The sequence below is a fragment of the Microcaecilia unicolor genome, chromosome 7 (assembly GCF_901765095.1).
Source record: "Microcaecilia unicolor chromosome 7, aMicUni1.1, whole genome shotgun sequence".
Classification (NCBI taxonomy): domain Eukaryota; kingdom Metazoa; phylum Chordata; class Amphibia; order Gymnophiona; family Siphonopidae; genus Microcaecilia; species Microcaecilia unicolor.
In genome coordinates this window covers 67,747,253-67,764,452 of record NC_044037.1, presented here as the reverse complement: position 1 = coordinate 67,764,452, position 17,200 = coordinate 67,747,253, and the positions used below count along the sequence as shown (strand labels likewise).

General features: G+C 43.9%; 1 protein-coding gene across 4 annotated transcripts in view; it reads right to left on the bottom strand.

Annotated features, from left to right (window-relative positions):
- The window catches only part of LOC115474692, a 73,351-nt gene that overhangs the window by 21,438 nt on the left and 34,713 nt on the right, over positions 1-17,200 (bottom strand). For 3 of the 4 annotated variants that reach the window (XM_030210301.1, XM_030210302.1, XM_030210300.1), the window contains 2 exons: positions 6,911-7,028; positions 4,144-4,346 (listed from right to left, as the gene is read on the bottom strand). In XM_030210301.1, coding sequence (XP_030066161.1) covers positions 4,144-4,346; positions 6,911-7,028 — 321 coding nt within the window. The remainder of the gene's footprint in view (positions 1-4,143; positions 4,347-6,910; positions 7,029-17,200) is intronic. The other variant, XM_030210303.1, reaches the window with a different exon arrangement.

The window sequence follows — 17,200 nt, the reverse complement described above, 5'->3', positions numbered from 1 at the left end:
TCTGTCCTATTCACGTTGGTGTTCCTTTCTGATTTTATATTTTAATCTTTTATGGTAAGCTACCTAGATCCTCTCAAGTTGGAATTTACGGTATAGCAAGCTTTTATTATACATAAACGTGTGTGATTTTGCTGAGTTGTAGAGTGGAAAGGTGGAAGTGGTCATTTGTGAGAAAAGTGTGTGTTTGCCCCAGTCTAAACCTTTTGACCCTCACATTTCCTGCCTTGCCTCCTCTGTGTCTCACCTCCTCCTTGCCCATACCTGTCCAGATCTCTAAGACTTGTAGCTTCTAAGTCTTATATCCTGACCTATAACCTCAGTACACCAGTTGTTTTTAGTGGAGTCTGTTCTTACATGGCCCCCCCTGACAACCTAGTATCAGTGAGGGCTCCAATTATTTGGGAATTATTTCTCTGATATATCTACTTACCATAAGAAATATACAATTTGGAAATATGGGGCAAATAGGGTTTCTACCTCCTTACACCTACCCCAGATACAATGGACCAGCCACCTCCAAGATATGGGGTGACAGAAAAGACAGAGGCTATTTTCCTTCCAAAGGGATAGATTTTATTCCAACATAGATGATAACAAAGCAATTAGACAATAAACTAATTAGGCAATAAAACAATTAGACAAAGTAATTGGACAGGGTGATCAGACAAAGTAATCAGGCAAGGTAATCAGAAAGAGTAACCAGGCAAAGTAATTAGGGAATTAGGTAAAGTAGTTAGGCACTTAGGTAAGGAATTAGGTAAAGTAGTTTGGGAATTAGGTAATTAGGGAATTAGGGAAATTAGGGAAATAGGTAAAGTAATTAGGGAATTAGGTAGAGTAAGTAGACAGAATAATTAGGTAAAGTAATTAGACAGAGTAACGAATAGCAAAGAAATCAGGCAGTAGCAATTTGTTACAAGAGGGAGAGAGAGACCACCGTGATAAAGAGTCACTCAGTTGGCAATCTCACCCCTCTAACTAGATACAACACAATCGTGCTGTCACATCTGTGGCCGTGACCACCCTCAGCCTTACCTTGTTTCTGGGGGTCAGCCTCTGTGCTGGCGTCTGTCTAGTTTTGTTTCTGGCTCTGTGTGCTGATTACTTCACTAGACCTCACCTGTGTGGGCTATGCTTCTCTGGGGAGCCAGCATCTAAGATGGCTGCCGCCTACTCTGTGCCAGCTTCCAAGATGGCTCCTGCTTGTCTTTCCTGTGTGTTCACTTCCTATGTGTTCCCAGCCTCCCCTTGGTGTGAGTGTGTTTCCTGCTCCTGTCCTGCGCAGGTGACATCATCAGTGAGGACCTTCATAAGGAAGTGCTGTGCTAGCAGTCAGGGCCTTTGCATGGTGTTATGCCTTTAGGCCAGGTCAGGTTAGTTAGTGTTCTGCTGCACTACTGCTTAGCCTTTCTCTGGGTTCTGGCCCAGCTTCTCTTTGTGTCTGTGGACTGCTAGTCCTTCTGTGTGGGCTCTGCTTTTCTGTTTGAGTCTGTGGACTGCTAGTCCTTCCGTGGGGGGTCTCTGCCCTGCTACTCTGTGTCTGTGGACTGCTTGTCCTCCTTCTCCCTTGCTCGGTGTTTGGAGTCTGAAGCCTTCAGCCACTCTCCCTCGGTTGGTGGAGGGAGTCTGTAGCTCCAGCCTGACTCTGCTAGTTCCCGGTGTTTTCTATCGTCTGCTGCCCCTCTCTGACTATTGCCTGAACCCCGATATTCTCTGCTTGCTGCCTGTCTCTGACTATTGCCTGAACCCCGATATACTCTGCTGCCTGCTGCCAGCCCTAGACTCTGTCAGTTCCTGGTTACTCCTTCTGTTTGCCTGACGAGTTTGACTCCTGCTTGTTCCTGACTTTCCTCGCTTGCTGCCAGCTATGTCCTCTGCTGGTTCCTGTCGTACCCTACTTCTGCCTAGCTAGGGCATTCACCCTGAGGCTTATCCTGAACCCTGCCTCTGCCTAGCTAGGGCATTTACCCTGAGTGCCTATCCTGACCCCTGCTTGTATATCCTGAGGGTATATCCTGAACCCTACTTCTGCCTAGCTAGGGCATTACCCTGAGTGTATATCCTGAACCCTGCTTGTATATCCTGAGTGTATATCCTGTACCCTTCTTGTATATTCTGAGTGTACATCCTGAATCCTGTCTCTGTCTAGCTAGTGTGTATTTCCTGGGTGCTTATCTTGTATCCTGCCTCTACCTAGCTAGTGGGTTTACCCTGTGGATATTCCCTGAACCTCGTTCTGCCTAGCTTGCTGTGTGCCCTAGTCCTTGCTCCTGTTACGCGTTTGTTCGTCTTGTCTCCCTGGTCTGTCTTATGTTCCTTGCTAGTGGCAGCACAGCAGCTTTCAGTCTGAGTCTAGTAGTTAGTCTAGCTTCCTCGTGTTCCCTGACCCAGGGTGGGTCCTCTGGATCTCCACTTCCGGCCTTGTCCTGCAAGTCCTGCCGGCCACCCGCACTCCGGAGCTCAACTCCGGAGGAACGGTGGCTAAGTGCAGGTGAAATTGTTCCTGTTCTGCCGGTTCCAGTTGCCTGCCTCGGTCCCAACTCCAGTCCAGAGGTCCAGCCCTGTCCTTCTGTGTATCCAGTTCCAGGGTGGTCTTGCCTGATGCTGCCGCTCCTCAGCAGTGGTCCAAGGGCTCACGTATTCTGGCGCGGCCTCGAGGATCTGACACGTGCCTTATATACAGTGGATTGAGCATCAATCCCCCTCCCATCCAGTCTACAACTTGCAAAAATACAAGTCCAGGTGAAAACATCCAAGTGCTCATCAGGGACGTCTTTTTTTTTTTTTAGAGTATGGGTGAAGGATGTCATTTGCTATGCCTCCGTTCCTGTGACGGTAGTTGAGGATGTCCAAAATGTGGATGTTTCTGTGAGAAGGATGTCCATGCCTTTGCTATGCCTCTGACAATCCCTTTATTTATTTGGATTTTGGCTCACAAGTAGTAGCAGTGGGATTTGAACTGGCCACCTCTGGATTGCAAGACTAGTGCTCTAACCACTAGGCCACTCCTCCTCGCCGATCCACTCCCTTGAAATTTGGCCGTCCCTGTGGGGGGGGGGCAGTTCAGCACATCCAAAATGTTTGAAAGAAGAACATCCACGCCTTCGCTATGCCTCTGCTGACACACACATACCTTCCCTCCCAGGGACCTGCATACTGGTGCGATGGACCTCAGTATGACATTTCAGGCTGGCAAAAAAAGTTTTTAAACTTGTTTTTTCGGGGTGGGAGGAAGTTAGTGACCACTGGGGGAGTAAGGGGAAGTCATCCCCGATTCCCTCCGGTGGTCATCTGGTCAGTTCGGGCACCTTTTTGAGGCTTGGTCGTAAGAAAAAATGGACCAAGTAAAGTCGCCCAAGTGCTCGTCAGGGACGCCCTTCTTTTTTCCATTATTGCTCGAGGACACCCATCTGTTAGGCATGCCTCAGTCCAGCCTCCGACACGCCCCCGGGAACTTTGGTCATCCCCGCGACAGAAAGCAGTTGGGGACGCCCAAAATCGGCTTTTGATTATGCCGATTTGGATGACCCTGAGAGAAGGACGCCCATCTCCCGATTTATGTCGAAAGATGGGCGCCCTTCTCTTTCAAAAATAAGGCTGTATCTGTTTCTGCAAACAGTTCAAATTCCTTTTATTGGCCAAGAAGTGCATTCACTCTACCTCAAATCTCCCTACACTCCTCTCCGGGAACTCTGTTCATCGGGTAAATCTCTCTTATTTGTACCAAACTCCTCCACTGCCAGGTCCAGATGCCTTTCCTTTTATCTTTCTGCAATGTACGCCTGGAATGGACTTCCACTGTCAGTACGTCAAGCTCCATCTCTGGCCATATTCAAATCTAGGCTAAAAGCCCACCTTTCTAAGACTACTTTTATCTCCTAACTGCTATGCACCTGTTCAGTACCCATGTCTGTGAGTAATTCCCTTATCCCTTATTTGTCCTGTTTGTCTGTCTTGATTAGATTGTAAGCTCTGTTGAGCAGGACTGTCTCTTTACATATACAGTGCTGCATACATCTAGTAGCGCTATAAAAATGATAAGTAGTTGTAGTAATAGTTGTAGTAATAGTAGTGGTAGTAGTAAACAAGATTTGAACTTAGGACTCACACTTCCCACCACCTAAGAAAAATCAGTAGACTTACAGTCCCTAAAAGGGTTCAGCTGGTTGGATGTTGTCCAGTTAGATACTTTGGTGCTGTTGACAAATCTCACTCTGACCCACAAGTTGTCATAAATATCACTTTCATTGTTATTCATATATTTTGATAGGTCACATATACAGGAAAGGTTGACTCTCTTGCAAATCAGGTCTATTTTGCTCCATTCTTTGTAAGTTTTCTTTCCTCTGCAATATAGCATAAATGAAAACAAGGTCAGGGAATGAATGAAGTGTTGTTTCATTTGTTCTACTTTCTACATGCACTGCTTTTAATCATTCACCAAGAGTATTGCTCTTCCATTTCCATCTCCAGATGAAATGGAACATTTTTCTTAGATAAAGAATAGACACATCTTTAGCCAGTAACATATGGAAATATGGAATAAGCAACTTATGAATAGAAATTGGAAAAGGAAGGTAGATGAGGAGGTGAAAAAGAGCTACAGAAATGGAAAAGGAAAGGATCCATTAATATTTCAAATGCCTGGAATTTGAAACATAGGATTTAGGAGGTAAGTTATCAACGTGGCTACTGTTTTTCTTTTTTGGGGGGGGGAGGGGGGTTGTTTGTTTTTTGGATTTATATTATTTATAACCTGTCCTTATCCAGGCAGAGGAACAAAAAAAACATATATAAAATCACAAAAATAGAAAAACAAACACAACAACCAATAATAACACATTCAGGCAATAGTGGGATATTTTAACGTGGGGTCCCATTTTATTCAATGAGACCGTGTTTTAAAATAGCATAACCCATCTTAACAATAGCCCCCCCTTAGGTGCATAACTTACCAGCTGAGCACCTAAATTTAGGGTTCTCATTTCTCATACCTAAATTTAAGTGTCTGTAAAATATATGTACATAGAGATGACTTTAGGACTGAAAAATATTAGGCATTCAGGGGGCATCTCTAGCATTTAGCACTTGCCAATCATTAGCACGTGCTAAAAATGCTACCGCAGCTTAGTAAAAGACCACCTCAAAGCAGATTCGTACAACTAGGCAAATGAATTGCAAACCTAAATGTAGGGGCTTAAGTTTTAGAATCCTACATATAGAAGAAATTTCAGCAAAACTTGTTGATTCCTAAGCGGCCCTTTTACTAAGCCTGCGGTAGTCTGGATGTGTGAATTTGGCCTGCGCTGGGCCATTTTTTTACCATTGCTGAGAAAAAGGGCTTTTTTAGTGGAGTGGTAAATGGCCATGCGCTAAAATTAAAATTAGTATGTGGTTATTTACTGCTTGAGCACTTACTGCCACCCAATAACCTACTACTACTAATCATTTCTATAGTGCTACTAGATCTGGAGGATCTAGTAGGAGTGGAGGAGTGGCCCAGGGGTTTGCGCATCGGCCTTGCAATCCAGAGGTGGCCGGTTCAAATCCCACTGCTGCTCTTTGTGATCTTGGGCAAGTCACTTAACCCTCCATTGCCTCAGGTACAAACTTAGATTGTGAGCCCTCCTGGGCCAGAAAAATATCCAGTGTACTTGAATGTAACTCACCTTGAGCTACTACTGAAAAAGGTGTGAGCAAAAGATCCTGTTGCTACTATCTGAGATTTTACATGGAATGTTGCTACTATTTGAGATTCTACATGGAATGTTAATGTTGCTATTCCACTAGCAACATTCCATGTAGAAGCCTGCTCTTGCAGATCAGCAACGCAGCTGCGCAGGCTTCTGTTTCTGTGAGTCTGACATCCTGCATGTATGTGCAGGACGTCAGACTCAAAGCCTGCGCGGCCGCATTGCTGATCTGCAAGGGCAGGCTTCTACATGGAATGTTGCTAGTGAAGGAGTAGCCTAGTGGTTAGTACAGTGGAACATCGAACATTGCTACTATTTGAGATTATGTTGCTACTATTTGAGATTCTACATGGAATGTTGCTATTATTGGTGATTCTACATGGAATGTTGCTGAGTGGAAGAGTGGCCTAGTGGTTAGAGCACTGGTCTTGCAATCCAGAGGTGGCCGGGTCAAATCCCACTGCTGCTCCTTCTGATCTTGGGCAAATCACTTAACCCTCCCATTGCCTCAGGTACAAACTTAGATTGTGAGCCCTCCTGGGACAGAGAAATATCCAGTGTACCTGAATGTAACTCACCTTGAGCTACTGCTGAAAAAGGTGTGAGCAAAATGGAAATAAATAAATACTAGATGTACATAGTGCTGTACATATTATATGCAGGTACTTTCTCTGCCCTTAGAGGGCTCACAATCTAAGTTTTTGCACCTGGGGCAATGGAGGGTTAAGTGACTTGCCCAAGGTGCTGCATTTGGAATTTGATCCAGGTTGCTGGAATCAAAGCCCACTGTATTAACCATTAGGATACTCCTCCAATCCTAGTGTAATGGCTCACATGCTACTCATGTGATAATCAGTTGACAAGCACCAATGTCAGCAGGGCAGGCAATGCGACGGTGCTGGAGACCAGTGCTGGACAAAGTCTTCAGCTAGTGGGGGTTGGGGACCCCCGCCAGTCAAGATGTACAGCGAGGCAGCAGTGGGCAACGAGGCGGCTGAGGGGGGTGGCGGCAGGGCAGTGGCCAAAATGTGCCCACCAACTTGGGCTCTGGCCCCCCTCCCACCTCAAGGTCTGGCTATGCCCCTGGTCTGAATCACTATGCTTCTCCGACATGTCTAGAAAATCTGGTGTGGATAGGACACCAAACACAAAATGTTAGTAAGGACTCACACATACCCTTCAAAGATAGGTCCAAAAAGGGACATTTTATGACATACCTAATTTTTGCTTCGTAGTGTCTACAATCTTGTAAATTATCTGATTCCCAAGTCAAGGTATAGTGCAAATTTTCAGAAATTAATTTTACATTCTTTACATCAGATGGCAAATCAAGAGCTGAAAGAAGAAAACAAACAGAAAAAAAATGTCATGTTTGTTGTGCTATATTATTTAGCATCTAGACTTTACCATGTTGGAAGATCCAAAGAACAAAAGCTACTTTATCAGTCTGGGACCAAATTCCTGATAATGATCACCAAACCAAACTTGCCTTTAGTGGTAAATAGTTTGGAGCTGAAAGATTACATATTCATATTTTCTGTGAAAGAGATTGTGATTTGGTAAAGTCCAACAGAAACTGATGCCATTATTTTAGAAACATATTCTCATATAAATAGCAGCGTTTACACATGTGTATCACATACTTAGGTAAATAGTGATTTCAAAAAGCCGCTATTTACACTTGGAGAATCACACCACACAGTGATTCCCAGTGCTGCTTTTAACTCCTAACCATTACTCACTTGTTCAGTACCCTTATTTTATCATCCCCACCTTAGTAATTCCCTTATCTCTTATTTGTCATGTTTATCTGTCCTAATTAGATTGTAAGCTCTATCGAGCAGGGACTGTCTCTTCATGTTCAAGTGTACAGCACTGCACACGTCTAGTAGTGCTATAGAAATGGTAAGTAGTAGTAGTAGTAGTAGTGTTGTATAGGTAATCAATAGAAGTAAAATAAAACATAGAAAAAAATAAGATGATACCTTTTTTATTGGATTAACAATACATTTTTGATTAGCTTTCGAGGTAACCCTTCTTCATCAGATCAGAAATAAGCAAATGTTGATAAATAACAGTATATATGTGAAACATCAAAGCATTCCAATGACAGCCTCACAAGAAGAGGGTGGGGTAGGTTAGGTGAGAAACAGAGAGCTGGGTGGATGAGAGACAGGGAGAGATGCATGATAGATAAGAGGGTGACAAAGCAGTAGAATTTTATAGTTTGTAATGGGCTAGAAAACCCAGATCTTTGTTAAGTCCTGCCTGGTGGGTGTCAAAATATTTAATCAGATTTCAAAGGTCTTATGTTCCTGTGTTGTATAGTAGCTAAGTAAATGTAACTAGCTACTATACTTAAGTAAAAGTTTTGTTCCATATACTCGTCAAGAAGTACAGGATAACATTTGCTGCTTTTACTGAAGTAATAATTTTGCCAAGGTTTACTACTTTTACTCAGTTACATCTGATGCTTGCAGTTAAAAGTAAACTAAATGAACCAGCAAAAGCGGGAACAGGATTTTGCTATTACAAACCTTGTAACACAAACCGTGGATCATTTCATCTTAAATCTTGCTGTTCTGTAAATATAACCTATAAGAACAGTGGAGTTGCATGTGTTTGTGGAACTGTTTAGGGGCCTCCAGCTAAAAAGAACAGTAATGAATTGGGTCACTTTAAAGTGGAGATGAAGATGAAGCTGGTAGCAATTCTTGGTGAACAGACATATCAGTGGCATAGCCACAGGTGGGCCTGGATGGGCCAGGGCCCACCCACTTAGGGTTCAGGCCCACCCAACAATATCACATGTTTAGTGATAGCTGGTGGGATCCCAAGCTTCAGCAGCTGAAGACTTCCCCCTGATGGTAACTCTACTCTCCACGATACCGGCACCTGTTCATGCTCAGTTTTCAGTGCATGCCTGCTGCAGACTGCCAAGATGAAAAGAAGCGTTTTCTGCCAACTGAGATATTTTTTGGGTGGTGGTGAAGGGGGGAAACACTTGGTGCCCACTCACTTCTTGCCTAGGCCCACTCAAAATCTGTTGTCTGACTACACCCCTGAGACATATGTCTCTACCACAACAGACTGCACATCATCCCATGGGAAATTTTTCATTGGGGTAACTGTCCACTGGATTGACAAGTCTTTAGGTAGGAAGCCTGCTTGTCTGACCTTAAGACTGAAGGGTTCCTACACATTTGAAGTTCTTCCTTCAGTTCTCAAAGACATTCAAACAGAGTTTGCCATTAGATGAAAACTTGTTAGAACAACAACAGACAATGATTCCAACTTTGTGAAAGCCTTCTTTGTAATTGGACAGCTTGAAGATGATAATGAAGATAAAAATGTAGATGCAAATGATTAATCAGACAGCACTACTTCTAATGCAGATGACAATAACAATGATGATGATAAAATACTCTTTGCTATATGGAACTCAAGAGTTTCAGAGATTCAATTGATCATAACTTGCAGACCCAGTCAGAAGACATCAGTAATATTGCAAATGCAAACTGGCCTGATTTGATGGAACTTTTTATCAAACTGGACAATCCACTGTCTGCTAGTGTAGTTGTTGAATCTTTTTAGCGGTGCTGGATTAATGACTCACAAGCGCACTCGTATAAGCAGTGCTTTTTTTTGTAGAAAAAAAAGTGCCGGTACTCATTATGGGCGGGGTCACCACATATGACTCCACCCCTATTATAGCCACATCCACATTAGCCACACCCCTTATACCAGCCATGGTGCATATAAACAGACATCATTGAAAATATTATACTAGTATAGGAGAAAAAAAATAACGTGATTTTTTTCATTATAAATAATTTCTGTAAGCTGTTACAGCTCCAGTATACCCAGTGCAAACTAAGACAGCAGATGTAAATTCTCAAATTGGACATATTCCAAACACTAAAATGAAAATAAAAAGATTTTTTTTATCTTTGTTGTCTGGTGACATTGTTTTTCTATCCATATTGGTCCCAGTCTATGATTCTGCTGCTCCCTATCTGTTCTCTTAACTCCAGGGCTTCCTTTCCATATATTTCTTTACTTTCCTCCTTTTCCTCTTCATTTCTTGTCCTACATCCATAAGTAAAAGCTGGGTCCTCCTCCGTGGAATTGACTGGAGGAGGTATAACGTGGATCCAGCTTTTGCCTATTTTCTCCATGTGCAGTTTTTCTCCTCTCTTCCCTTTCTCTCATCTCCATCCATGTGCATCAACTTCTTTTTTCTTTCCTCCCCTCCATCCATGTCCAGAACTTCTCCTCTCTCCTCCCCTTCATCCATGTCCAGCATTTCTCCTCTCTTCCCTCCCCTGTATCCTTATAAAGCAATAATTCTCTCTCCCCTCTCCTCCATCCAAGTCCAGCATTTCGCCTCTCTCCCTGCCAACTCCTCCATCCATCCATGTCCAGCAATTCTCCTCTAGCTCCTGCTCTCCTCTCCATCCATTTCCAGCATTTCTCCTCTCTCCCCTGCCCTCCCCTCCGATCCATGTGCATCTCCTTCCTGTCTTCCCTTCCCTCCATCCATGTCCAGCATGTCTCCTCTCTACCCTGCCCTCCCCTCCCATGTCCAGCGATTCTCCTCTATCCCGTCCTCTCCTGCCATCCATTTCCAGCGATTCTCCTCTATCCCCTGTTCTCCCCTACCATCCATGTCCAGCGATTCTCCTCTCTCCCCTTCCCTCCCCTCTCATCCATGTCCAACAATTCTCCTCTCTCCCCTGCCCTCCCCTTCCATCCATGTCCAGCAAATCTCTTTGCTGATCTCCCCTCCCATCCACGTCCAGTATGTCTCCTCTCTCCCCTGCTCTCTCCCTCTCATCCATGTCCAGCATGTCTCCTCTCTCCCTGTCCTCCCCTCTCATCCATGTCCAGCATGTCTCCTCTCTCCCCTCCCCTCCCCTCTCATCCATGTCCAGCGATTCTCCTCTCCCCTGCCTTCCCCTCCCATCCATGTCCAGCAATTCTCCTCTCTCCCCTGCCCTCCCCTCCATGTCCAGCAATTCTCTCTTCCCTACCCTCCCCTCCATGTCCAGTATGTCTCCTCTCTCCTCTGTCCTCTCCTCTCATCCATGTCCAGCGATTCTACTCTGCCCCCTATCCTCCCCTGCCATCCATGTCCAGCGAATCTCTCTCCCCTGACCTCCCCATGCATCCATGTCCAGCAATTCTCCTCTGCCTCCTGTCCTCCCCTGCCATCCATGTCCAGCGATTCTCCTCTCTCCCCTGCCCCTCCCCTCCATGTCCAGCGATTCTCCTCTGCCCCCTGTCCTCCCCTGTCATCCATGTCCAGCGAATCTCTCTCCCCTATCCTCTCCTGCCATCCATGTCCAGCGATTCTCCTCTGCCCCCTGTCCTCCCCTGCCATCCATGTCCAGCAATTCTCTCTCCCCTGCCCTCCCCTCCATGTCCAGCAATTCTCTCTTCCCTTTCCTCCCATCCATGTCCAGCAATTCTCTCTTCCCTGCCCTCACCTCCCATCCATTTCCAGCATGTCTCCTCTGTCCTCCCCTCCCCTCAAATCCATGTCCAGCAATTCTCCTTTCTCCCCTCCATGTCCATCAATTCTCCTCTCTCCCCTGCCCTCCGTCCCCTCCATGTCCAGTGATTCATTCAAACCCCAGCCTCCCCGCCCTCCCTCAGCTCCCCGACTTTCCTTGAAATCTTTAATTTACCCGAAGTCACGGCAAACAGGCAGTAAAAACAGCTGGCAGGCAGGCTTGCCTCCTCATCGCTTCCCTTCCTTCTCAGCACGTCCCGCCCTCGCAGAAAGGCAATTACATCAGAGGAAGATGGGACACGCTGAGAAGGAAGGGAAGCGATGAGGAGGCAAGCCTGCCTGCCAGCTGCTTTTACTGCCGGTTCGCCACAACTTCGGGTAAATTAAAAATTTCAAGGAAAATCGGGGAGCAGGTAGGTGAGCCAGACCTCAAAAAAGTACTGCCGTATAAGTGACATTCATTTTCAAAAATGTAGTTTTACTAAAGGCAAAGTAGATTGAATTTTAGAGCAATACAGTTGTTGGGTAAAAATGTTAATAGTTGCGTTCATTGTAATTGCGGCACTCTTACTTTTTACTCGAAAAGTATCATATTAGACAATGATTTTTTTTACTTAAGTAAATTTTTAATGTGTTCGTCACTGTACTTTTTACTTTTACTTAAGTATTAAAATATACATTTATTTTTACATTTACTTAAATACTTTGACCTAGTACTTTGAACAACACTGGCAATTCCAAAGAAGTGTGGTTTGGACATGGCTTGAGCTGGATCAAAATCTACAAGTGTATTCCCACATATATGGCAAAATATTTTCCACACTGGATTTCACACCAGCTCAAAGGCACAGAAGTTTTAAAATAGTACTTGTTTTGGCCATGTCTTTACACAGGGGATTAAGGAACTCATTCTCTTTAATTTTGTGTAGTGTATTTCCTCCTCCATAATGAACTTGAGTTAAAATTACAGCCTTAATTGGTGGCACATGAAATCAAGTTAAAATTACAGCCTTAATCGGTGGCACTTACACATTGTGATAAGGAGTTTTGGAGCATAGGGTCAGTTCAGGGAAAAGTCCTATAAGAAATCAGGTAAATAACAGGGATTGGCCAGACAACTCCGGAAGTCAGAAATCCTTAAAGCAGCCTTGCCTTTAAGAGCTGAGGGAGGGGCACATTCTAGTGGGACCCTGAACCTCTAGAATGCTAGGATTATTAACCCACCCTAAGGTCCACTGTGCACCAATCATGGCCAGGAAGGGAGGAGCCTACTTTTCCCAAGTGGGGAGTAGATCTTCCTACCATGAATAGTTGGTAGGTGCAGCACTTCTCACCTGAGCCATCGCTGAAAGAACTCTGACTAAAGAGGGAAGGACAAAACTGAAGGACCTGGACAGCCTCCTGAGTTTTGTACAGTTCAAGAAAAAGAACAGAAGGGAAGGCATTGGGACAATGCACAGTGTTAAGTATGAACTCTTATTCAGAGAACTGAAACCAGGTGAATCTACCTTTTTCTTTTGATATTTTTCTCAGTGTACAACAGCCATGGGGATAGAGGATAGCAAGATTGGCTTGAACCTTTTTACTATCCTAGGGGATGAGCTTTTAAAGGCTGAGCTGCAACCCTTTGGAAGCCAGCCAGTCTTTTCTCATGTACTGAGGGACTGCTGAAACCTGAACAACTTTTATGAGGGCAGCTGCAGGTGGGCCAGTGTGAGAAAATAAAACACTGCAAGGGTGGTGGCTGCCCAGCACTGGAGGGCTACTGATTGAAGCCGGGACTATATTTATTTATTTATTGTTTGGACTTTGCTGAGTTGGAGAAGAGATTAAACTGAACAGGGTTGTTAGGTTGGGTGACTTTAGCTGGAATACTGAAGAGGGACTATGTCTACCTAAGTCAAGTTTGTGTTTGAAGCCTGGAGTGCTAATAAGAATGAAATATCATAAGAATTCTTGACTAAGGAGGTATCTTTAAACTGTAATATACCTGAAATCCCCTGAAGAATGTTCCTGTTTTCTCTAATAAAGAACTTTTGTTATTTGGAAGAGAATCATATTTAAAAGAACTGCTCTTTTATGGACCTTGGCTAGTGTGAAAAGCATGATGAAGGTGTAGAATCCTGGGGCCAGATGCATTAAACCTAACGAGCCAGCAACGTGGGTTTTAAACTGGTTCTAGCCAGTTTAGAACGCAAGTAGTAAACCGGGGATATGCACAAAAGAGCATTTTCCTGTCACGGTAGCAGCCAACAAAAACGGTATGCAAATGAGCAAATTAGTATTAAAATACTAATCCGATGCGATGCACTACCGTTTTCCGAGGAAATCACCGTGGAAAACCTAAGGGGAAGTCTGCACCTCCCGTTAGGTTTTTCTCGTTGGGGCTGCTTACTTTAAAATCATGGGAAAAAAAACGTCCTTGTCCGCACCAACTACATGGGTGCTGTGGGTGCTGGAGCACCCCCAATAGTTCACCCACTACCAGAGTTCCCTGCCAGAATTTTAAAAGTCCTCCCTCCCTTCCTTTGAGTTAAAGGCCCCCCTCCCAGTACCAGGGCCCGCCCCCTCCAAAATTTAAAAGTCATACCTGGTCGGGGTTAAGACGGCGGCGGCAGCAGCGACGGCAGTGAAAAGCATGCTGGCTCAGCGTGCCTTCAACCTTCCCTCTGACTCTCAAGCTCTGGTCCCGCCCTTGCGGAAACAGGAAATGAGGGCAGGACCAGAGAGACAGAGGGAAGGTTGAAGGCACACCGAGCCTGCACGCTTTTCACTGCCGCCGCCATCTTAACCCCGACCAGGTATGACTTTTAAATTTCGGAGGGGGGCCCTGGTACTCGGAGGAGGGAAGAAAGGAGGGAGAGGGCCTGGAACTGGGAGGGAGGGAGGGAGGAAGGAAGGAAGGGGGGCATTTAACTCAAAGGAAGGAAGGAAGGAGGGGGGACTTTTAAAATTCTGGCAGGGAACTCTGGTGGTGGGTGAACTATTGGGGGTGCTCGAGCACCCACAGCACCCATGGAGTCCGCCCCTATTTCGGGCAAGGGAGGGAGGTAGGTTCAGCGATTCCTCTGTCCTGTCTGACAGCGATTCTGTCAGCTGGCCGACAGAAATCGAATGCAAATGAGCTAAATAGCGAGCAGCTCATTTGCATGCAATTTCTCGATGCATGCCCGTTCCTTACCGATTCACTAAGGGAATCGGTAAGCGAAGGGCTTTAACGAGTCTTTAGTGCATCTTCCCCCCGGTCAGGAAAACCCATGCCTGTGACAACATGTAGGTTTGTAAAATGGAGCACCTACACATGGAGGTGGCACCAAATACACATGGAAATTCTGAAATTGCCTCATCCCATACTGACAATTCCACCACATCCATGTGGTAGCTGTCAAGTCTATGCCATTCATTTTTTTCAATGTGTACATCTCAAGATGCTTCACAGGAAGTTATGCATGGTGACATCCTAGAAACAAAGAACAACGTAGGCAGATAAAGACCATATGGTTTATCCAGATTGCCCATCCATACCATCTATCCTCCCTATCGTTAAGTTCCAGAACTCCTGGTTTAATTTAATACGTTTTCTGCACTGCCTTTCAAATCAATATCAAAGCACGTTACAATTTAAAATGGCATATGTACAAATATTTATTTATTTTTATTAGGATTTATTTACCGCCTTTTTGAAGGAATTCACTCAAGGCAGTGTACAGTAAGAATAAATCAAACATAAGCAATAGACAATTACAGTAGTAAAAATATTCAAATTACAATACAAAGTATAGCTTAGTATGCTACTTACAATGTCAACATAATACGTAATAAAACATTTTAATAGACAGAGAAGGGTATAAGCAAAGCTGGAATGTATAGATAGGTAAGAGAGTAAGGTGAGTTAGAAAATAAGGGGACTAATTTAAGGAAAGTTGCACATGAGGTCAGAGAGGTGATTAAATACTATCTCAGCTAGGGTAGGAGTGGACAAACATGTCCGGTTAAAGAGCCAAGCTTTCACCTGCTTCCTAAAGTAGAGATAGTCATGTGTTAATCAATGTGGCAACTACAAACATAAGAACATTAACTTATAAAACAAAGCATTCAGTAATTAACAGTTTTTATGTTTGCATATAACAATTTATATGCAAACATAAAAACTGTTTAATAGAACAACTAAATAAGATTCAACATAAATACAGAAAACATTCAATACATTATAACCACATTGACCTAACAAGGCTGAACAAACGTGAACAAACCTGATCCACTAGACCAACTACCAATGCCCTATTTAATTAACAACCAAACTTTCTCCTTAGAACTGAAACATGAGTAATCAAGATTCCAACATCAAACTTTAGGGTAATGCATTCTATAATAAAGGTGCAATATATCTACAGTAAATTCCATATGTCTGGTAGATTGGGTAAATGAAAGCTACATAGTAAGTGAACAATCACTAGTCTTTGGTCCACTCCCTGAAGGCAACAAGAAGGGATATTTGAAATAAACGATTGGCCAGATAACTGAAGACATTAATATGCTGGAATAAGGATGTAGAAGTACGATAGTGTACACAACACCCTGTAAAAGTGCACACAACTCCCAAAAAGTGTGCATTTTCACAGCATGTGTGCTCATGTAGCCCAGTTGCCGTTCTTCTCGTTTACAGTGGGGTGAGAAAGGAGTTTCAAGGGCCATCATGCACCCAGTCTTCACTGGGGTCATTTCTGGATGGAGGAGAAAATAGCTCCCAGGGCCCTAACTTTGTGAGGTCCAACCCAATGAGTCTTCACCAGCAAAAATCCCAATAAAGTTCACACAGTGCAAAGGCTTGGTTGGACAAAAAGAAATTGGCTTTTACTGGTTGAATATATGAATCTCTGAACAGAATAGCAGAGAAAACAAGGTAATTGAAGATTTTCTCTGATACAATCCCATACATGAGCCTCACTGCAGAAATGAAATAAAAACTTGCACTTTGAGACTAGGACCCTGTGGGAAGAAGACCAAATGACGGCAGTTTGAAGACGACTCAAACACTGAAATAAGTGTCATTACTTAAAGTTTTTTGGAATAAAGAACTGTTAACTACAGAGGGTTTTTTTTTTAATTTATAGAAGTCTTTATTGAGCATTGTAAGAGCAATACAGAAATTACTCAACTTGTCATTTTTCAATTATTCACACTTATACATCCCCAAACAAGGAGTTCTGCACATAGTAACGCACCGACAAACTCACAATGTTATAACAAATACTATTTCTACTTCAAAATGTTTGTCCCAGTTTTACATATAGTTACCCCCTTACCCTGATCCAGACCCTTCCCCGTTAACACCCCTCCCCCCCTAATCCCCTCCCCTTCCTTCCATTATGTAAATACACCATTTATCCAGAGCACACTTTTAAAGAAGGATCCCCAAACCCTTTCCCATTTAGACAAAGTCTTTCTTTTCACAGCAGTTAATCTCTCCATCTCACATATGTAGCGCACTTTAGTTAACCATCGTAACTACAGAGGTTTTTTAAGTCTATGCTCACATTGAGAACTCCTGTAACTCAAGAGCTGTATAGCCAGACAGTAGGAGTCTGTTGAGGCTTTTCCCTCTGTTTCAATGCACACTATTTGCTAAGTTTACAGTGAGGATTTTTAAGAAGATAGTACTTGGCCTATACAAGCCTGAATCTGCAGCCTGTGACCTGAATCCATCTGTAACTATCAGAAACCAGTTTGGTTACAGAAAGGAAAATTACTCTTGCAAGATGACTTCATCCAAGGACACATTCTTGGTTGCCAATTAGCCGTTATCTCCTGGGGATACTGGAGGAGTGAGCCACGGTTCCAGGTGCACGTTATCAGACAGAGAGTTTGCATTCCATCTATAATGAAGACGTTCTTCATGGCCTTGAAGCTGGATGGACATTATGTCATCATAAGCGATTGGTCCATGGGTATCATCTTATGCTTGGATACCTAAGGTTTGGACTGAAGAAAG